The following is a 22,842-nucleotide window of genomic DNA, read 5'->3' on the forward strand; positions in this document are numbered from 1 at the left end:
AGTGGAAGGGAGAGTTTGTTTGGGTGCAGGGGAGACACCTAGCACAGCGCCGGAGGGAAGAGATCAACTTCAAGCAGCCGCCCTCAACAGACTCCAACGGACCAAGCCCAGAGCCTGGCAGAGCTGGGTTCAGCTCAGGTGTTAAAGGCCAAGCCAGGACGTTTGGATCAAGCGGCCAGTTTTGGACCCACTGTGGCTGGAGTGGTAAATTGATTCTGCTAATGCACAATGGCCACGGCCACAGAGGGAGCTGGTGCCTGAGGGGGAAGGGGAAAAGGAGGTGCTGGCACAAGGAAATACAACCACCTCATAGGAACGGATTCCTACCACTGCAGAGCACGGGGCAGGTGGGGTGAGCGCAAAGCAGCGCCAGGGGCTGCAGCTGAGTCTGGCTCAGAGCAGACACCGTCCAGGGAAGCTGCAGGGGAGAGAAAGGGGAATTCAGGCTTTAGTTCAGCCTGCGCAGACTGGTGAAGTCAGTGGCCTATTTCGGTTTAATTAGTGGTGATTGCTCCTGGAACGCTCCTCTCCTCTCCTCTCCGCTGACATTGCCACAGGGCAATGCCACATTATCCTTCAGTGCCACTCTGGCCCCACGTCCCTCTGCAGGACACCGCGCTGCGTCGCTGGCCGGGACGGGCACTCCCCCATCCTCCAGGGAGAGAGAGCCTCCTGGAAGAGAGGACAAGGGGGAGGCTCTGTGCTGGATGGGACAGGCCCCAGCATGCTCCAGTCCTGAGCAGGGCAAAGGGGAGGAAGCTGCCTGCTTTTCGCTGTGCAGGGGTCAGGGTGTCCGAGCTGTCCTCGCCGATAGCCGCCCACTGACCCGTGGGGAAACACGCCGGGCTCTCTCCTCCCTGTTTCTAGTAGACAGGTGTCCACAGCCCCCAAAGACACCAGCACTAGTTAGCTCTTACCCTTTTATTACTCGCTATTTGTATCACACTAGCACCTGGAGGCCCCAGAAGCCAGGCATTGCTTAGCCACAGACTAGCTCCATCGTTACCTGTCCAGGGCAGGGACTCGACGCTGACAAGCAAAGGGAACGTTACCCCTGTGGCACAGGTGGGGAACCAAGGCCCATGGTCACACAGTGGGGCTGTGATAGGAGTCAGAAACTGAATGCAAAGCGCCCGAGTCTCAGTCTGCACCCCAGCGACAAGACCCTTCCTCCCTCCAGGGAAAGCTCTGTACTCACGGCGGGGGGGGGGGGGAAGACGCATACACCAGGCCTGCCATGCTGGCGCCTGTCAGCACCGCACAGATCAAACAAAGGGGCCCCGTCTCCCAGCGTGTTTTTCTTTTTAAAGTATCAGAGGGGTAGCCGTGTTAGTCTAGATCTGTAGAAGCAGCAAAGAATCCTGTGGCACCTTATAGACTAAGACGTTTTGCAGCATGAGCTTTCGTGGGTGAATACTTGCATCTGAAGAAGTGGGTATTCACCCACGAAAAGCTCATGCTGCAAAACGTCTGTTAGTCTGCAAGGTGCCACAGGATTCTTTGCTGCTTTCTTTTTAAACACACACAAGAAAAATGAATCCAAACTCTGGCAAGGTGAATCCCTCCCAGAGACACGACAAACCACGGCAGGTCACCAGCTACTCTACAGCCCGCACTGCGCATTACGCGGAGAAGACCCTGGTCCTGCGTGGATGGAAAGGCTGAGAACGGAGAAACATCTGGGGGCAGCGGGGTGTGGGGGAGCATTGCCAGTAAAATCTGGGTTACACCCATCTGTAACCACAGGCACCTCCCCGTCTCTCGCTGCCACACAGCCGCAAGCAGCCCAGCTGGTCAGAGGAAGGGGGCTTTGAGTGAGCGTCCACAGCCCCCCTCCATGCAGCAGCCCAGCTCTGCCTGGGAGGCAGTGAAAGAGGCACGGTCACATTGAGGTTACTCCTAGCCGGCGTGAGGAGCAGAGAGAGCAGGCTGCGGAAATGAACCCCCAACCCCCTGGCAGCCCCAGGCTTTGGCTGATGTCACATTTTCTGCAGGCAAACTCACAGAGCCAAGTGCAAGAGAAGAAAGCAGGTGATCAGGGCCCTCCTGGCTCTGCTCTGCTGCCCAGTGGAGGATTGTTCCTATGACTCCCAGGGCAGGGACTTTTATCTGATATGCAGGCGTGGATGGATCAGATTTATGTTGGTAAATGTTAATTTCACCAGACAGCCAAAAAATATCCCCAGACGACAACGTGCGAAAAATGCTGCTTGAGAACAAACCAGCGTTTGAGTTAAGGCTATTTACTTTGTCGACATCACGTGTCAAAGCAGACAATTTGTGTTTTAATGGTTATAAGGCTTTAACTTTTTGAATCTCAGCATCTACTGTCATTAGATAATTACTGTCGACCTCCCCATTCATTTCCCACCACTGCAAAATTTTAAATAAACCTTAAAAACCTGCTTAAAAATAAACATCAATATTAATCGATCAAAATTCTGCCAAGCCTACCTATGTGTCTGCATAGGCCCCTGCAAAGACCGGAGTGATGCATCTGCTAATGCTTTGCCCCGTATCCCCCTGGAGAGCAGAGCCGATGCACAGTCCTGCCCCAGCCCTACATGACTGAACAGAAATTCGAGCTAGAGAAGTAAAGTATTTACAATGGAGGTGGAGCCTACAGACAATCCTAGAAACGTTGGGCTGATTTCTACAGGTCTTCCAGTCCACCTTCCCCAGGCTGAGACAGGCCAAGTAACCCAGCTGCATCCTGACAGGGTTTGTCCAACCTGTTCTTAAAAATCTCCACTGATGGCGATTCCACAACTGCCCAGCGCTGACTGCACTAACCAGCCCTAGGAATTGCTGCCTGGGGGCCAGGTGGCGGCACAGCCCAGTTTAGGACAGGAAGTGAAGAAGCCTGCAACCAGCTGAAACACCAGGGGCATTGAGCGAGGCCATTCTGCTCCACAGCACACTGACCCTGTGATGCCAGATTACATAAAAATGTGGGTTTCACAGAATCGTTTTTGAGAGCGGGGATGTCAGACTGTCGCCACAGAGTCCTCGGCTGACATGGGAAGAGATGAGCCCGTTTAGGGCCCACTTACACCGCCATTCAAACCAGCGTGGCTTGTAGCCATGGGCAGCCCTGTCCCATCAGGGCACGGCAGGGGTGCAGAAGGGACGACAAACGGGGACCAGGGAATGCTGCACTACCTTCCACCCCCCAAGCTGAAAGACAGGCCTGGGCAGGCCAAACCGTTACTAGTTGTATCAGATTCAAGGAGAAGCCCCAGTGGGGTTTGAGGCCCATGGCGCCAGGGGCTGTACACAGTGTGTGCGCGCGGGGGGGGGGGGTTTGAAGGGCAGACAGGCTGTTAGCTGTAACGTGGCTTGCAAAAGGCAGAGCACCAGGGATACCAGAAGCGGAGCCTACAAGCCTGAGCCAGTGCCCCCCGAAAGCAGGGCCAGGACTCCTACTGGAGGCCATAGGCTTTGGATCAGGCCCCAGGAGTCTGCTCCACTTACGTCCACCATCATTGGCCAGCGCTAGAGACAGGAACCTGGTCAGGAGCGGCCGGTGCACGGGAAATTCCCTGGCTGCTCACTCCTCCCGGCTTGCCTAAAGGCACTGGGACCTGCAGGAAGCCTAGGGGCAGCGGGCATTACTGCCAGCCTGGAACGGCACTGATCCCGGGGCAGAGAGCTCCAATGCCTGCGGCTGGCCCAGGCCCGAGGCTGGTTCCTACCCACTCAGGGAAGAGAGCGAGGGGAGGCAGAAGCGCTGTGGAGCCAAGAGGAGCAAGGAGCAGGAAAAAGGAGGGGAGGAAACAAATAATCTTCTGCCACCTCCCTGCAGCCTCTCGGCGGCAAAGCAGAGCGTGTGCAATACAAACAGCACTGCACTGGCGAGCAGCGGAGACGAGCTCCGAAGTGCGAGCACTAATTGAATCGAAGTGAAAAGGAGGACTTGGCTGCCGGAGCTGGGGGCACCCAGCCCCCCCTTTATCCACTCGTTAGAATTTCAAACTGGTTCTGGGGACGTTTGCTTTCTCAAGGGCTCCCTGTCCTGGGGCATGCACCAGCCAGACGACGACTGCAGGGTTTCTCCCCGCATCCCAGTTCCCCTCTGCCCACCCCCTGCCTTTTATCTATGCGCTTTGACATTTTCTCTCTATCAGTGACCCTTTTGCTGTTCTCGCTGTTATCTCAAATAATGTCACTGCCTCTTTAGAATCTATTCATCAGAGCAGAAAGAAGCCGCTGCTGACACTGATAAAAAAAATACCATCTGTGCCTTGCAGGGGAAGGAACGCGCCCGCACAAACCACACCACTGCCGTTTACAGAGGGGAGCCGAGCGCTAATTAAATTCCTAGCAGGGTTAGAGGCGCAGGAGCGGCATGGGAAGAGGCACCGCCTTACACTGGGGAAGGCAAACTGGGAACGCCAGCGAGAGACACCCGGGAGGTCCGGCTGGCACTTTCTTCTCAGACTACTTGAAATCTTCAACTCCTTGTCAGGTATCAGCCGCCCTGCGCCTTGAAAGAGCTCCCCGCCAGGACCAGCGGCTTGGTGATTATGGAGCAAGGGAAACGCCCCCCCAGGACAGTAACCTCTTGCTGATGCTGCAGAGGAGAGGAGAGTAAGCGTGGAATACAGGCCTGCACCTTGCACAACTAGGGAAGCATTCCTGCCCGGCCTCCAGCCCACACCCCTGTATGACCTGAGATCCCTCTGGAATTTTGTCTGACCGTCTCGTGAACAGGATGTGGAGGCTGGTCACAGCAGGCAAGTAAGAGAATATTCTCTTGAAAAGAAATGAGCCCGTCTTTAACCCCTGCCTGCAACTGCACTGCACTGGCAGGACTCTGGCTGGCAGCACGCACGAGGCAGCAGTCCAGATACAGGGCACGCGCTTTGGTGGCAGAAGACCCGGGCACTTGTCCCAGCTCTGCCCCTGACTCCCTGCCCAAATCATTTAGCCCATTGCAGCCAGCAGGAATCCTTCCATTAAGTGCAGTTGGCTTCAGATCAGGGCCATAGCTCTGCACCTCAGTTTCCCCCATCTCGGTAAGCGGGGCTGACACAGCTTCCTCCCATTAGTCGGGTTTGTGAAAAATCTCCTGCTGGAAGGCACCCCGTGAAGTGCTAAGGAAGACGCACCAGGTCAAATCAAAGCCCCTCTCACAGCAGCAGTACTTCCTCTTGAAGCTGTAAAAGCTTCCCTACCCAACTGAAAGCAAGACAGGCAGACAGCAGATTTGTTAGGAGCGAGAACAGAAGGCAGGTATTTTATTCCATGCATGTCTTTAGCTACAAGGTCATCCCTTAAGGTTTCTGGCCAGCCAGCTCAATCTACCAGACATTTCATAACATTTTCCCTGCAGGCAGAACGATAGTGAACAATGATTTACAAAGGGAGAATCTGAGATACAAAGTCTCTGCAGTCACTTTTTAAGAAGTCCCCCCTCCCTGAGGATTTGATGCATTTCGGCTGTCTTTGCCCACTCACGCCCCTCCCACAGCTGCATGGCATCACACCATGAGCTCTGGATCCCTCCCATCGGCAAGACAGAGCATTAAACAAAGAAGTTTCCTTAAGCAAGTGGGGACCTTTTTTTTTTTTTTTAAGAAAGGTTTGACAAAGTGTCTCATTTTATGCTGATAGATTGAAAAGCATCTTTTTGGCTAAAACAGTAAAAGTAGATTATATGCACAGCCCCCGTCAGGAAATACAGCTACGTCTCAACACATTTGATCCACTTAGAGGAAAACCCCCTTGGTATAGTTAATATTAACGAAATCCCTGCAGAGTTTGGATGCAACGCTTTCTTTAGGAGTCTCAGCCCTTTTTGCTAGTAAGAACTTATTTCCATTACATTAGCGCCTGCAGCTCCCAACCAAGATCCAGGCCCCAGGATGGTAGCACTTCCGCCCTGCAGATCCTACATAGATAAGAACAGCAGCAAGAGGAGAAACAGGAAGGTGAAGAGTCACACAGAAAGTCCAGTAGCAGTGGTAGGATTAGAACCCAGATCTCACAACCCAGATTCCTTGTCACCAGACCGCTGTGCATCCCCAGACAGACTCAGAACCAACAGCCAAGCCAAACACTACCCAAGCAAGGAGCGATTTGAAGGATTGTTACATGTTCTTTTCCTCTGCAACAGGAGGAGTTTAGACTCCAACCTTTCCTCCCTGCTCTGGCTATTAAGAGGCCAAGCAGGGATTGTTAGTCTTTTTGCAAAGCTCCTAACATGAAAAATGAAGCTGAAGAAAAATTAGCCAAATTACCAGCCTAATCCTTCAGCAGAAATCGTTGCTCCATTACACATCTGTAAAATGAGCCTATAAAAAGAGAAAGACATGGCAAAAAAAATTATATATATATGAAGCAGCTGCGCTTTTGCTGGGGAGACTAGCTGCAAGGTAAGGCAGAGGGGATGGGGCAATGGGGGGGGGGGGAAGACACACTCGCAAAATGTAATTTGCACTTCAAACGCTCTGAGTGTTAAACTGCAGAGGCGGCTGTTCAAATGCTGCCTCATTCTGAACTTCTTACCTGTCCACTTTACAAGAGTGAGCCAACTGCAGCAGGAACGTTTAAACAGGTGAGTATGACAGCTGTAAGCAGCGCTGGCAGAACAGAGATCCATGGAGGCAGCGCTGGCTTGTGGCTAGGGCAAGGGAGCAGGACTTCTGGGTTTTATGCCTGGCTCTTGCTAATCGGAGTCATAACCAATCACTTTATCCTCTCTCTGCCTCAGTTTACTCCTCTATGTAATTAGTAGGGTGTGTAATTAATTAATTGGGTGAGACCCACTGTAAATGTAACTGCAATTGAAAAGGTTATTTATCCACTCTATTTGGACAGAACATTTGTGAAAAGTAAGCAGAAAACCGCCTCTGATGTCAATCACGCTATTTGTCGTGGGTTCCCGTTGATTAAACCGGGGGTGGGGGTGGAGGGGAGAGGAAGATAAATAAATAAGACAGCACTTGCGGCCAGTTGTTAAGTCCATGCTTACTTCTAATAAATTGGGACTGGCTCCAGCTGCTGACTTACGCAATTATGGCCCCACTGTTGGCACAGATAACTCACTGCCCTGCTTCCGGGCAAGATTTACCCGTCAAATCAAACATACTGAGAGGCAGAAGCAAATTTGATCTCTTTGTTAACGGTTTCTAAGTGGACCTATCAGAGCTTGATGCCGATATCTTCTATGCCAAAGGTGCCTCCCAACCACTGTCCAAGGGCCCGACCTTGGAAAACAGGCCAGATGGAAGCACAGGTTCCTGGTATTTCAGAAGGGTGGGTCTCCACTGCCCCCTTGTGGTCAGCAACAGAAAAGCATTGACGCAATTGATGGCTGTAAAGGGCACAACCCTTTTAAAAACACTGTGGGGCTGTCTGCTCCCATCATGAAGGCTGAGAGCACAGCAGCCATTGTCAGAATTGATAATTCTGTAGTAAGCGATCAGCTCCTAGGTATTGTGGTACTATAAATAACTCTAGAAATTCTTGTCATTCCTGGGACCATTTTCCTTTCCCTAAAGAGAAGGGACCAAAGATCCGGATACTGGATCAAAGTCAATCCATTTAGAAGACAGTTCCCTATTTGGCCACCTCAGGTGATGGTTTCCATCGCTACCTCACACAAACAGGCAGCAGCTGCTCTCTGGGAGGAGAATGTGGCTCCTGGGTGAGGTATTTGCCCTTGCAAATGCTAATACTGTAGCACAAACCTGCACTCTGCTAACACAAGCACAGTTCAAGTCACTTCCCCCTCATGGCTGTAGCCAATCAGGTCCTTTGTCACTTGAACATCTTAATCTCACCAACCGACAATTACATGCAACACAAGCCCAGTTAAAGACAGGCTGAAAACTGGCTGACAGATGCCAGAGGTCAGATGGATTCCTCCCAAGCAGGACGGCTCTGTTTTGTCCAGGACCAAGTCCATAGCTCGAGGAGTTGTGCTAGGGTAACAAAGAGTCAGAGGATGAAATGGAGGTGTCACACTCACTGCTCACATTTATTTAGTGAGGGAAAGGAGAGGGGAACTGAATGGTTGAGAAGAATAGTAACAGGAATTAGAGGCTTCCTATCTAGGCTGCTGCTTTGAATATCTAGCCCAGGTTACCAGTGATTGAAGGTTACCATCTGATGGCTCTTTGGTGGCTAATATGGAGTCATGAGTTTCATGGTCTCAGCTAAGATAATTGCATCAAAGACAGACCCCTCCACTGGCACTCAGGGAAAGCAAAGATGGGCTCATGCCAAGAGGCGAGCCACTCCAGGCGTAGTGTGGGCCGCTGGCGCTGTGACTGCTCAGTGGCTGGAGAGATGACCATCAGCTCCAGCACTAGAGTCACATAAAAGAAAAGAAAAATCGGAACACACACACACACACAGGAGCTGGGGGAGGGCGGAGGGAAGACTCACAGAAGAGTAAGAATTAGGAGGAAGCAGACAACTGCCCTCTGCCTCTCAAGCCCTGGATTAGCTGCCAAAGGCCCGTGCTATGCCAGCGAGACAAGTTTTAACACAGAGACAGTTATGGGGGTGTGCGCCGGCGCAAGGAGATGGTGGAAAAGAACTGAATTCAAGGGTTGTTTTTTTTTTTTAAAAACACTTAAAAAGAAATTGTATGATCAAATCATTTCTGCCTAGATGCAAGATGGCTCCGTACCTCCATGAGCACACAAAAGGCAACAGAGGTACACTTGGAAAGATTAGATTTTATTGGTAAAAGTCAATAAACGTCAAGTTAAATAAATGTCAGTTTCACTGTATACACACAAATTGACAAAAAATTTCTATTGATAATTATTAAAATTTACAGATGGCAAAGAAAGAAAAGTGCTACTTGAGAACTTACGAGTTTAATTTAAAGGATATTTACTTTGTATATTTTGACACGGTGTTGACAATTTGTGTTTTAACAGCTACACAGCTTTAACTTTTTGAATCTCACCGTCTATTACAACCAATTACCTGACCCCCTGCATAAATTTCCTGCAACTGTGAAAATAAAATTTAAAAAAAGATAAGTCTAAAAAAATCCTTACCCCCCCCAAAAAACCCAAACAAACATCGATGTTAGGTGTCAAAATTATTAAAAAGTGAAAAATGTAATTCTGCCAAGCCTAACAATAGGACAGGTCACATACCCTGGTTCTAGGAGAACAGAGATTTTCTTGGGGGGAGATGCATTGTTTGATTACATATTAGGACATTCAGCAATGCTGTTACACACAAAAAGATGTCCCAGAAGTCTAAGGGATTGTCTACATGTGTCTGACGAAGTGGGTATTCACCCACGAAAGCTTATGCTCCAATACATGTTAGTCTATAAGGTGCCACAGGACTCTGTTGCTTTTTACAGATCCAGACCAATACGGCTACCCCTCTGATACTGTCTACATAGGGACTTTATTAGTCTCCATCTGTATAATTATGCCACTGTAGTTATACCATTATGGCTCCCCATGTGGAGGCGTATCTGGAATATTTTGCTAGTACGTTTCTCCATGTAGACGGGCCCTAAAACAAGTTAGTGGGTCCATCCAGTTCACACTGCATTGAAGAAACAGACTGTCTTGTGAAACAGCATCTGTAACCCTTGAAAAAAGCAAGAAAACCCACAATAGGAGATGCTAAAGGCAGCACCATTTGCACTGCAGATCAATTTGTGAAGTCCCACCCCTCCCTCCCCCCAGGCGTTGGCAGCTCTTTAACCCACTGTGCTAAAACAGTTGTTACTTGCCCTACCCACACAGCTGGGAATGCTTAGCCAGGGCGCTAAGGGAAAGGAGCTTTTCCAAGGGTGCCAATTCTCAGTGCTGAATTACAATTGTGAGTGGCATCCACAGGGCGCTTATCTAGCCAGGGCTCGATATAGAAGCAGTGGGAGGAGGGAAAGCATGGTGCTAATTGTAGTATGCAGGCTGCAATCTACATTTAACACATTCAGGTGTCAATTTGTTGATTAAGACACCATTTACATAAGAGAGGTGTCTGGCTTGGAAGTTGAGGGGTGAAGGACAACAGCCCATTCCAAAACTGGAGGCTAACAAAACAAGTAATGGAGGAGATAGGAAAAGTAGATCACCTGACTAGAGGGAGCATCAATTAAGAAACCGCAAAAATATTTTGGAAATTGATTTACTTTATGGGTCAAGCGCCTCTGGCAACCCACTCCGCTGAGTGGCATTAAGGAAGGATGACTAGTAACAGATACCATCCATTGACATAACCTTTACCTGGGAATGTAGAAGGAATGTGTCCTTAACATCCGCATTTGTGACCAAAGATTAGACTGTTTAAAAAATAAAAACCCAGGGATTCTAACAAATCTACTATGAACAGAAATACTAACATGAAATTAAAATAAAGGAAAAGTGCCTTTGGGATTAAACATCTTCCTGCAGATTTTGTGGTGTTACTAGCATGAGAACCGGACCATGAGACTACAAACAGCAAGCCTGCTCAGACACAACAGCCGAGACAGAGAAGGGATATGCTAAAGGAAACAAAAAAATGGGGCAAAGTGTATTAGAATTTCACTTTCTTCCACTTTAATTATCTGAGATTCAATTAGTGACACAGATAATCACCATTTATTTATTTATTTATATTTTAATCTCAGCAGTGCCTCTAACAGCATTAGTAGAAACACAGGAGCAGTCTCATGCTTTGCATTCTGTGGTGCCTTTCATCAGAAACTCTCACGGTACTCTGTGCACACTAACTACTCCAGCCTCACATTGGTCTCGAGAGGCAGGCGAAGGCGAAGCAAAGAGGATACCCCACTATGCATCGAAGGGAGGCAAAATGTAATTACTCAAGCTGGAATTTGGCCAGGACACCAGGGTTAACACACCCCTCCCTCTTGTGCCCACTGTTAACATTGTAGTGTTTACTAAAGACAGCTTCAAGGGTGAGACACAGGGCCATACTCACAGCTGGGATAGGTGAGAGCAATAATTCCACTGTCTTCAGTGGAGCTGCCCCGTTAGATACGCCAGGTCTGAACTCGGTTCAGTCTCAGCTCACGATGACACTTTCACAGCCATGAAAAAGGGGGCAAAATATTTCAGACTGGCAACGTAAGCTGAACTCTGAAGTGTGTTCAGCACCATGGGTGGCCACTCCTGTGAAGAGTTAAGAAGCTCTGAACTTGCACGGGCAGGAAGGCAGGGTACAGTCAGAGTCCATGTCATCTTAAACCGAATTAAAGACATGCAGAACGTCTGCTTTCAAAGACGACAGCGAATGAAGACATATTCCAGGCGCCCCAATACTGGTCTCCCAACATTCATATCCACAGGCACTGAGATCTTGTCTGGCTGCTTCCATCATCAATGGGTCTGTGTCTGCCAAGAAGGAGGTTACACCAGCCAGTTAAGTTCAGCTTGGGCACCGCTGGGAGATGGAAATGCTTTGCTGCATGTTTAATATGGGCTAAATGGTATCGCCATAAAAGGAAATGAACGTGCTAAGTCTGGGGTGAGGGCATAAAGGGGTACATTTTATCTGTTCCTTCTTACATTAATGAGCAGCCAATTTACCACTAGGTTTGACTTAAGTTTTCATTGGCAGGAGACATTAATGGAGTCTTTAGAACCCAGTAGTTTCTAGCACGCCAATCATCTCAGGGTCCCACTATGATGGAGCGGTATTCTAAAGGTGCAGAGACATGTCATTTTCAGTTTATACATACATCCTTTTTGCTCTTTAAATAGGACATTCCTATGTAAAATTAATAAGCAAACCAGTGCAAGAGCGTCCACCTACGTATTCTACCACAGTGTTTTTCAACCTTCTTTCATTTGCAGAAAATGTTGAATGGAGATGTGGACCCCTTTGGGAGTCTTGGTGTCTGTGGATCCGCAGACCACAGGTTGAAAACCATTATTCTACCATGTTCATGACCATGATGGATTTTACACAATTACTATACATCACACAGATCTTTCTGCTCCAAAAAAAGAACCCCATCAAGTCTTAGAAATACAGGGTCTATGTAACAGTTGAGCAGTTCTCATACCAGCCAGTAGAGGGCAGAAGTACACACACGGTTCATGGACAATCACCAGTATATTGCACCACTAGCCTATCCCTCACCCAATGCACACAGGCAAAAGAGCCCAACAAACCTATTTCCCACACATTTAAGATGTGGTGACATGTTTTTAGGCTATGGCACCTAAGTATTAATATGGGCACTTCAGCAGCAGACACTGCACAGTGATAGTAAAGGCACCGCTCTGCCAGCCATCTAAGCGGAGCTCTCAGTAAAGTGAAAATGACTCAACCAGTTGCACAAGCTCAGCTGGAGAAATGTAAAACAGTTCTATGAATAGCAAAGAACAAAATTAGGTTTTAATTTTTTTTTAATCGGTTTAAACAATTTAGGTGCTGACGAGGCTTTTTTTTTTTTAAATTACAACAGTGCCCCTTTATGTCTCTATGGCAAGATAAAAGGAAGACAGAGTTAACTGATTAGTAGTAAATTAAGGATTTCTGACCTGGTCTTAGCAAAGTGATTGCACAGCCACCTCCTCCAGCACCAGTCAGCTTACTGTGCAGCCCGTGTGTGGCGGTCACTCGGCACACATTGTCCAGTGAGGAATGGCCAACTCCAATCACATTTAAGTGATGCTGGTTTATATCAAAGAGCTCCTTAAAACAAAGCAAAGACAACAAGACCACATGGATCGCAGGTCCGGCGGGAGGGAGAGAGGAGATGCGGCACCCGGGGCGGAAGTGACAAATTTGTCACTTCCGGGATCAGTCACACCGGGGGGGCAGGTAGGGGAGGCGATGCCTCCCCAAACAGCCAGGCATGGCCCCACCCACACTCCACCCCCTCCGCCCCCCCAGGGCCCCGCTTCAGCAGCGCCGCTGGTCTCCAGGGTGCTGGGGCCACGCAACCCGCCTTCCTGGGGCAGAGGAGGCTGCAGTTGCAGTGCCGTGCACTCTCCCTCCCGGCACACTCTCCCTTGGGTGGAAGGGGTGGGGCTGGGGGTGCCCCCCAAAGAGCAGTCGCCCTGATTCGCCGGCTCCCCAAGGACAGCTCTGGATCTCAATCCGCCAGAACAGTCTCTTCTCCAGTGATAGCGGGTGCTATTCCAAGGCGCCTGCAAGCAGAGTTGTACTGCGGCTCAGCTACCCGTTAGGATGTCACTGACAGGCTGCCACATCTTACTGCAACAGGAAGCTGGGCAGCGTAATGCTGCTCAGGACCACGCAAATGCTGAACAATGAGGCCGAGCCCACTAGCAACCTCAGGCTTCTAGTCTAGCCCGCGACTACTGCACCGACACAGATATCAGTTCATTTTATAATGTCTTAAAAAAAGAGAGAGAGAGAGCGCGAGATGCCACAGGAAGCAGAGGGCCAAAAAAAGCTGCCATTCACTGCAGGCACTGAACTCCAGCCCTCGGTAGTCTTGGCCTGCTTCCTCTCTCTCCTGCTACGCATGCACCGAACAGGACACCGTAGAAATCCTTCCCTAGCTGTGGAATAGGAATCGTGCTAGGATTGCTCCTATTCCTGGCCAATTCTGCAATCCATCCAGCTCCAGTGATAGAAAGTGGAATCACCAAGGCAGTGATAAGCAACATTAAAATCTCCCTTGTTTGTATCATACAGCACTTCTCTCCCCACTGCAAGGCAGAGATCCAGGACCCAGACCCAGGGGCCTTCCTCCAGCATGAGGCAGGTACTCTAGGTATTTGTTGGCCAACCCAAGTCAGGATCTTAAACGTTTCCTGCAGTCCTCCATTCTGGGACCATCTATGGCTATGGAAGTACAAAGCAAGTCTTTTTCCAAAGCTGAGATGATTTCTACAGCATTCACAAGCCCAGCTAATGCAAGCAGCCAGAACCCTGAGGCTCCTCTCTCATGCAGGTCTGCAGCGCGCCAGGATATTGCAATAGCTACAGGACTACTCACGTCCAAATCCTGCTGTTACTACAGATAGGGTACGTCTATACTTACCGTCCGGGTCGGCGGCTAGCGTTCGACTTCTCGGAGCTCGATATATCGCGTCTAATCTAGACGCGATATATCGAACTCCAAACGCGCTCCCGTCGACTCCGGAACTCCACCACCGCGAATGGCAGTGGCGGAGTCGACGGGGGAGCCACGGACTTCGATCCCGCGGCGTCTGGACGGGTGAGTACTTCAAACTAAGGTAGTTCGAGTTCAGCTATGCTATTCGCGTAGCTGAACTTGCGTACCTTAGTTCGACGACCCCCCCCCCCCTTGTGTAGACCAGGCCTTAGTTGCTTGTGGCAGGGAGGCATGAATGGCCCAGGAGATCGATAACAGGATACAGACCCTTTCACCTCTGGTGAGCAGTTCAAATACAGCCCCTGGCAATCTGGATCCAAAGTCATCACAATCAAATAACTGTTCAGCGTCCTTTAATACACGAGTTGGAGAGACTAAGTCCAGTCCCAGCGTACAGGTATCCAACACCACAAAACCAAGCATGAATGGCAGCTTCCGAGAGGCCAAGGACTGAATGGGCCCTGGTGACTGAACGACTCCATTTCCCCCGGAGATGAGCAGTCCCACAGATTAGCTAGGCACACTGGCTGGACAGCGTTGATGGGGGAAGCCTGCACTGCTCACAATGCGCTTGCCTTCTAGACACAGAAGATTACAGCACAGGGCTGAACTGGCAGCTAGCACAGAACTAAACACGCACACAGAAATTGAAAGATTATAAGAATAAAGTGAGGGGGTTTTTGTTTAAGAAAATGGAAGCTCAGAATTAAAGGAGCTCATTGGAAAAGAGCAGCTGGCTGAAATGCTGCCGTATGCAAGGCACAGACCATTACCAGCAGAGCACTGAAAAATAGGGTAATGAGACACGAGTGGATGAGAGAAGAAATCTCTTAAAGCAGCACCAGAAGCCCACACACAGGATATTAATTAAGTGTACATGAATGGGCACAATTATAATTAACAGGTCAGGTCAATAGGCAGCAACTGAGCAGCCTGAGCCAGATCAACGTTCCCAGCCCCAATTAAGCTCAACCCACCCATCACCTCTCATTGCTGGTTCTAGCCAGTCACACTAGCCATTCTGGCTCTGAACTGGATCCATCTGCCACTTGAGACCACCACAAATGGAATGATTTGTATTACAACTTTATGCAGAAGCCCCCACCAAGATCAGGCCCCACTGTACTAGATGCTGTACAAAACACACATAGGAAGAGACGGACCTTGCCCGGAAGACCTACAGTCTGAACAGACAGACAAATGCGGGGGGGGGGGGGGGGGGGGGGGGGGGAATGATCATCATTCCCACGTTACAGATGGGGAACGAAGGAACAGAGAGGTTACCGGTAAGTGACCTGTCCATGGTCACACGGTGGGTCTGTGGCAGAATCAGGAACTGAACCCAGAATTCCCTTAACCACAAGATTGTCCTTCCTCTCAAACACATCAGAACAGGTAGTGTTGGGAGTAAGAGTTTGCTAGCCACAAAATCCTGAAGCCTTAAGGTTTTACACAGAACGGGGCCATGATACAGTGACAGAACGTAGCAGAGGGGAGTAGCTGGCAGCCACAGGCGATGTTAAATAGGCAGCCAATTGAATAGCCAGCAGGCCAAGCACACTATATTATTTCAGGTATTTGCTCTTTTCCATACCCAGTCTGCAGTGCCGCCACCTGACTTCTGAGGAGCATATGCTGTAGGCAGTGGTGTGCCTTTGGATGATGCTTTGCCTGCACAGAGCTACAGGACAGCATGGAAGGTGTCAATCACCGTGGCTACCTATCCAGTCCCACATGGGTCTCCTGTAAACACCATGCGGGTATTGCATGATGCAAAAAAAATATCTCCTCCCCCGCCCCCCCCCCCCCGCCCACGGCGCCACCCCCCCCCACCCCCCCACCCCCCCCCCCCCCCCCCCACACACCCCACCCCCCCCGCCCACCCCCCCCCCCCCACCCCCCCCCCCCCCCCCCCCCCCCCCCCCCCCCCCCCCCCCCCCCCCCCCCCCCCCCCCCCCCCCCCCCCCCCCCCCCCCCCCCCCTCCCCCCCCCCCCCCCCCCCCCCCCCCCCCCCCCCCCCCCCCCCACCCCCCCCCCCACCACACACCAATTTGCAACATACTTTAGATAAATGAGGGAAGATGGATTAGCCAGCAGTGTTTAGCACGTACGCATTGCAAGCTCCGTACGCTGGATTGGACAGACCTCCATCCAGGGGCCTCTTTATATGCCTGAGTGCAGGGCGCAATGCCGTCTATGATGATCCAAGACACCTGTCATATTACAATCCAAGATCTGCCAGGAGTCAGATGACAGCTTATGACACAGTAGACTAGTTCAACGGCTCAAGTACAAAGACTTCCAGAACTGCACATTTCAGCTACAGCATCAGTCAAAAATATAGGTATGTATGTATGCAGCATATAATCAACCATGCCTCTGTGGGCTCTTCAGACACAAGACAAACAGAAACCAACTTACTGCAGCATTCCTCCTCCTTGTAATTTAAACAGGACCTCTCTAGCATCTTTCATCTGGGGATCTCAAAGCACTCTTCAAGCTAAACCTCACAACCCTTCTTTCATGAAGGATCGAGGTGAAGTGAATTGTTACAGGTCACACTGCAACTCAGTGGCAAGCCCAGGAACAGAAGACTGCATCTGAACTCTTCTTATCTAACCATTAGGTAGCTCTCCACTACGTTACACAGAACACAGCTTTCATACAAAATCATTCTACCATCCTGGTGCAGTGGTAAAAGCAAAATCCTAATTTTGATACAGGCCCTTGGGAACTGACTGAGATCTACCAAACTCATCTCACATAGGACACCCTGCACACAGGGTTTGACTGCATACAGCTCTCCCAGAAGATCTCTCTTTCCTAAGGAATGTACTCTACGAGACTATACAGCGCTGTAAGTGGCTCTGAATGGAGAGTGGCAACGTAGCACAGGAGAGCCTTGGCATGAAAATGTGAGGGAGAAAATTCCAACCATTATGCTCTGAATAAGCACTGTGCAAACCCTGCCATTTTGACTGCAGAACAGTGTGGCATAAACTTTGCATCAAAATAGGTATATCTCCAATTATTAAAAAAAGGCTATCTCCTAGAACTGGAAGGGACCTTGAAAGGTCATTGTGTCCAGCCCCCTGCCTTCACTAGCAGGACCAAGTACTGATTTTTGTCCCAGATCCTTAAGTGGCCCCTTCAAGGATTGAACTCACAACCCTGGGTTTAGCAGGCCAATGCTCAAACCACTGAGCTATCCCTCCCCCCCTTGGGCCTCACAGCATTTACAGCCACTGACAATGGCAGTCTCAAGGCACCTCTGCAGGAGAGGGTGTCTTAGCCCCATTTTATAGACTGGAGAACTGATGTTGAGACAGAAAGCTTAAGTGACCTGCTCAAATTCAAACAGGATTCATGTGACAGAGAACCCAGGACTCCTGAATGCCAGTCCTGTGCTTTAGCACAAAGCTTCCACTCATTCTCCATGGCCCTCAGCACTCTTTCTGGCCCAGACTTTGAGCTTGTCACAACTGTCACTGCCTTTGTTGTTCCTCAGCCATCCGCCAGGCTCACTTCCTGACACCATCTCTATCTGGCCTTGCGATATCCACATATCCTTCTCTCTATCTTCCCCAGACATGATGGGTACAAGCACTCATCTCCACCTATTCACCACAGGGGGAGGGATAGCTCAGTGATTTGAGCATTGGCCTGCTAAACCCAGGGTTGAGAGTTCAATCCTTGAGGGGGCCATCTGGGGCAAAATCAGCACTTGGTCCTGCTAGTGAAGGCGGGGGCTGGACTCAATGACCTTTCAAGGTCCCTTCCAGTTCTAGGAGATTGGTATATCTCCAATTATTACCATCCACGGCAGCAAGAGACACAGATTGTTTCTTGTTCCGCCGGAGGCTCCAGCCTTCACAACCGGATACAACAAGGGGGAGGGAAACAAAAGTTACCCTTTCAAACCTCTCCTGGTGAAAACGGATTGTGACCTCACCTTGGGTAGAGCATCTGCATTCCTGCCAGTGAAGGCAACTCCTTATTGTAACCAAGGGGGAAAGCATGGTTACTTGTGGATGTGTTTCCAGCGGGCGAGCAAGAGAGAAAGAAGAACAGGACACCTTGCTATCTCTCAACACCTCTAGCAATGGAAGAAGCAGCAGCCAGCTGTTCTTGCAATAAAGCAGGTCACTGCAATTTATGGCCTTGTTGCTTGAATTCTGTCCTATCAACACCTCTATTTCTGAGCACCCTAAGCGTTCAGCATTTAGCACATGGGACTCCCCCACTCCCACACCAGATGTGGGTTCATCCACCTGGCCATAATGAAACATGTCCCAACAGATGCAGTCGGTGAATTAAGTTTTCCAAACACTAACTAATAATTACTTCATTATAATCGGAACATTGAGGACAGTGCCCCATACATTTGCGTGTGCGGGGGAAGGGGGGGAGGGAGGTGTCTTTAATTTGAAAGAATCGTTTCCACAACAGCCTCCCCAGGCTTTGAATGGAGCCAAAATGAACACAGATCTTATTCACTTCATGCATCAATGTCAAAACAGTTCTGGGCACAACAATTGCTATCTGCTCTCCTGAGCCTGGAGACAGGACAAGCACAAAGCGGGGGCTGGTTTCTAACTAGTCTATCACAAACACCGGCTGCTGAGTTTTGTGCTTCTGTATTGGCTTTGTCAGTAACGAGAATGGTGGTTTTATAAAGAGCTACTTTCAATTCAAAGGGCTACTGGCCATCAAATCACAAATCATTCTAAGGGAGGGGACATTCTGATCCTGAACTAACTCAGTGTCCCTTCAACTAAGGGAAATGAAATTTATGGCTCTGAAAGAATAATAAAAGCAAACAAGTGTTATATACAGGAGGTAGCAACAGTACCTTAAGTACTTCCGACATAGGGAGTGCATTAATGATAGCAGATACAAGTTGTGGTTCACTCTGAACTGAACATTTCCTGCTATCGAAATCTCTCCCAACCCTAATGATCTTTAAATGACGTTTTGATGTGCGACTATAACAGTGTCTAAAAATACAGACGAGAGAGTGTCCCTTACCTCTAGCACAGGGTAATACTCCTGTGATGGACTCTCAGCCATCGCTTCTAGAACACTTTCACACTCATGAGAAATTGCATCCATCGAGGCAAGCACTGGGTTCATTATAGCAGGAAACTGTGACAAGAAGAAAATGAGAGACATGAAGACAGCTCTGTGGTGTTCCGTGGCTTCATTGCGATTGTGCTGGAGGTGGGCCAAGCCCTCTGAGGCCGGACAATTCATGTGCAATAAGGGACGTAAAGCAGAAGCTGGTCACATTTGGGGTGTCAGAGGAAATGGAGAGAAATAGGGTTAGGTTTGGTATTTCAGGGTTGCAAACTCTTGTGATTTTGTTGAGAGATTAATGATGTTTGGCATTTTTCTTAAAGCCTCAAGCTCCTGGAGTTAGGGATTTTTTTTTAAATGAAAACAGACTCTCACCAATAAAGTTTCTAGCCCTCTGATTGCAGAGACAATCCTGGAAACAAAGCTCAAAGGTTCTAAAATTCAGAAAGCAAATTACAAAAGAAAAAAGATTTTTAAAAAATCTCATGATGTTTAATGAGACTCTCTTGATTCTTTGGCACCGAACATGGTTTTTGAATGCTTGGGATTCACCAAGCTGCTTGTCACTGCAACAACAGGAAGAGTCATGGCCAGATCCTTATTTTAGTTAAAAAAGGGAAATTCTGGCACAGAGTTTGGATTAATACTTGCTCATCACAGGGAATGATGAGAAGTAAATCCTTCATATCAGAACTGCATAATAGCTGAGACTCCACGCCACTGAGCATAGAAAGCCAGATATAGGGACAATTCCTGGAGGAGTCTTGTTAAGCGGACTTGGCTGGAGTGACATAGAAACTCTACAGTCAGTGTCAGATCCAACGCATCACCTTAGTGTGGATATTTTGACCTACTCTTCCTTTTGGGGGGGGAACCCTTTCTCCTCCCAAGTTACATCCCCTCCCCCTGCTCATGCAGCAGCAATGCCAGAAGGAACATAGTAATACCACTAAACAACAGCTTCCAAGAAATCCATGCAAATGCAGCAATGCACACCCTGCTACCCCCCGGAAGGGATCCTGGGATTACTCCTAAGTGCAGGTCAACTCTCCCCCCCCCAACAATCAATGTACTGCCTTGCTACCATTGGTTTAGCCCAGTGGTTCTCAAACTTTTGTACTGGTGATCCCTTTCACACAGCAAGCCTCTGAGTGCGACCCCCCCTTATAAATTAAAAACACTTTAACATATTTAACACCATTATAAATGCTGGATGCAAAGCGGGGTTTGGGGTGGAGGTTGACAGCTCGCGACCCTTAGGTAATAACCTCACGACCCCCAGTTTGAGAACCCCTGGGTTAGCCCAATTAATAGATGTGCGTCCATGTCACTGTCATCTACCAAAAAGATGCTGCACCTTAAGAATCTTGTCTTTGACACCTGCCACAAGGATCTTGGTGCTCCGAGAGACTTTTGTGTTGGTCAATAAGATCCTTAGAGTCGGCACTCTGAAAACAAAACAAAGATTCTGAAATTCATTCTCCTCTTCATAACTGGGAAACGTCCAAGGTTTATTCCACATCCATCAACAAATTTACTCCCCCGTTCATGCCATGGTCAAACAACCTTAATGCATGTAGTAACTGCACGTACAGGCGGGGCCCCATGTATTCCGCTATTCCACAGCCAAACACTTTGTTACATAATTAGGCTCTAGAATCTCTACTTTTTTAAAAATGAAATGCCTACCTCTTGTGATCATGAAAATAAACTTGAAAATGTGAGACTAGCATAAACTGATGCAGTGGCCTCTTCCTATGTTTGTCACAGACTGAAACAACAGCTTTGAGAGGTGTGACCAGCCATTTTGATTTGTCTGCTCTGAAGCCTAATGGTGTCCATTTTGTTGTCAACATGGTTAACTATTTCACTGCTGATCATTTTAGCAGCTTCTCACCATTTGTCCTCCCCCCCGACCCAAAAAAATACAAAGGCTACTGTACAGATTTAAATATTTAAAAAAATGTACAATCTGTAAAGCCCTCCATTTTTTAAATGTATCTGAAGCGGATGCCAGGTTTTCACCACAGTGCTCTAGATTCCTGTTTAGGTCCATCTCACCTACAGACTGCTCTAACCTAGTCCGGAATGAAGGCGAGTAGAGAATGAAGGAGCCATAAAACGAGAGCTTCCCCTCTTTACTGCATCGAGACCATCTCAGTCACAGGAGACAGTCTGGCTGTTGGACTATCACCCCTCTAGAACAGGCTGGTTATTTAAGACCATAATCTAAACAACATACTTAAGCATGAGAAGTCTTGTTAACTTCAGTAAGTGTGCGTTCAAGTGCTTTGCTGGGTTGGGGCTCGGTGCTCTCAATTACACATACATTGATACAACTGTGCTTGTTCTACAAATATGACAAACCTGCTTACTGAGATCCATGTTTTTCAGCTAAAATATCTTTCCTTTGAAACACCATTTGAGAGACCAGCCAGCCGGAGACATTAACTGCTAACAGAGCAATTTCATGCACTGTGAAAGATTTTAATGGCACTGGATTATAGTTCATTGGTTGGAGATAAAGAGAGCATTCTGAACCAGGGTTTGTTCTCTCTTTTCAGGGCTTTGCAGCTTGGTTTTTGTACGGTTCTAAAATTCAATAAGCAAGAAATCGTGGTTCTGTTTTGTTTTTTTAAATGTCATTTGCTGCCAGGAGCTGACCTGATCCTGCTGCCTATAAGGCCATGAAATTAATATTGATCTTTTGCCTTGTAATCTAACTTCAGACAATGACCAAACATTTCATTGGCCTCATTCTTTCCCAACCCAAGACAACAAAACTGGTTTTCAACACATTAAAGCTACCTGAGAGGTCCACTAGAGGGTCCTGGCTGCAAGATTCCTACTCACACCATTCAGCATTATTTTGTTACTCTCATACCTTTCGACCATAAACTTGACAGATATGTTCTGTGTGTGTATATAATTTTAATATTACCTCTTTAATGATGTGATTTTTCCTGATTGAAATCGGAGCACTCCACCTAAAGTAAAATACATACATAGTTAAAGTATGCAACACATCTGAAAATAATGTGTTTAAGAAAGTATATAGAGTCTTTCATCTGCAGAAACTAACCTACAGCATGAGAAGTTAATTGCAAGAAGCACAGGCAAAACAATGGGCCAGATTCTCAGATGGTGTGAACAGGCAGAGCTCCAGTAACTTCAGTGGGAGATCTGGCCCAAATATGAGTGACTTGGTGCCTTCACCCTTTGCTTTCCTGTACTGGAGGGCCACAGAAGATAAAGAGATTTTCAAATGGAGAGAGTTAGGTTAGAATCAAGTCTTCATTTGATTCTTACTTTGTTATTTTAGACCAATGAAGACTTCTGGGGTAGATGTAAACACATTAAACACCAGATTCAGTGCAGAGTGTGAATATTTGTGAAGAATAACTGTTAGTAACCCAACAGAACCCCACCAGTAAGCACGCTTGCTACTTCAGTCTCCACTTCCCAATGTTTTGATAGAGTGGCTGTGATGAAATCTTATTAAAAAAATTATTAATAAACACTCCCACACAGAGCATCACAGCACACTTGCACATAATAATTAAGACTAAGGTATAGGCAACCAAGTACATACATTTTCCAAAGCATTATCCTGCAGCGAGATTTTTTTTTTTTTTAATTTAATGTTTATTTGCTCCATAATTTGTAAATTCCACTTATTTCCATGAGGGCTCCTCTTCCAAAACATTAATGCGAATGAGGGAAGATTCATATAG

General features: G+C 48.2%; 1 protein-coding gene across 5 annotated transcripts in view; it reads right to left on the reverse strand.

Annotated features, from left to right (window-relative positions):
• Window positions 1–254: 254 nt before the first annotated feature.
• MVK (mevalonate kinase) overlaps window positions 255–22,842 on the reverse strand; it is a 31,587-nt gene continuing 8,999 nt past the window's right edge. For 4 of the 5 annotated variants that reach the window (XM_044989770.1, XM_044989767.1, XM_044989766.1 and 1 more), the window contains exons 7-11: window positions 22,050–22,095; window positions 20,466–20,556; window positions 19,061–19,177; window positions 12,483–12,636; window positions 10,562–11,327 (exon numbers count right to left, since the gene is read on the reverse strand). In XM_044989770.1, the coding sequence (XP_044845705.1) occupies window positions 11,176–11,327; window positions 12,483–12,636; window positions 19,061–19,177; window positions 20,466–20,556; window positions 22,050–22,095 (560 nt within the window). In that variant the 3' untranslated portion in view covers window positions 10,562–11,175. Of the gene's footprint in view, window positions 419–10,561; window positions 11,328–12,482; window positions 12,637–19,060; window positions 19,178–20,465; window positions 20,557–22,049; window positions 22,096–22,842 lie in introns of those variants that run through there. The other variant, XM_044989771.1, reaches the window with a different exon arrangement.

The sequence above is a fragment of the Mauremys mutica genome, chromosome 16, assembly GCF_020497125.1.
Source record: "Mauremys mutica isolate MM-2020 ecotype Southern chromosome 16, ASM2049712v1, whole genome shotgun sequence".
Lineage (NCBI taxonomy): Eukaryota > Metazoa > Chordata > Testudines > Geoemydidae > Mauremys > Mauremys mutica.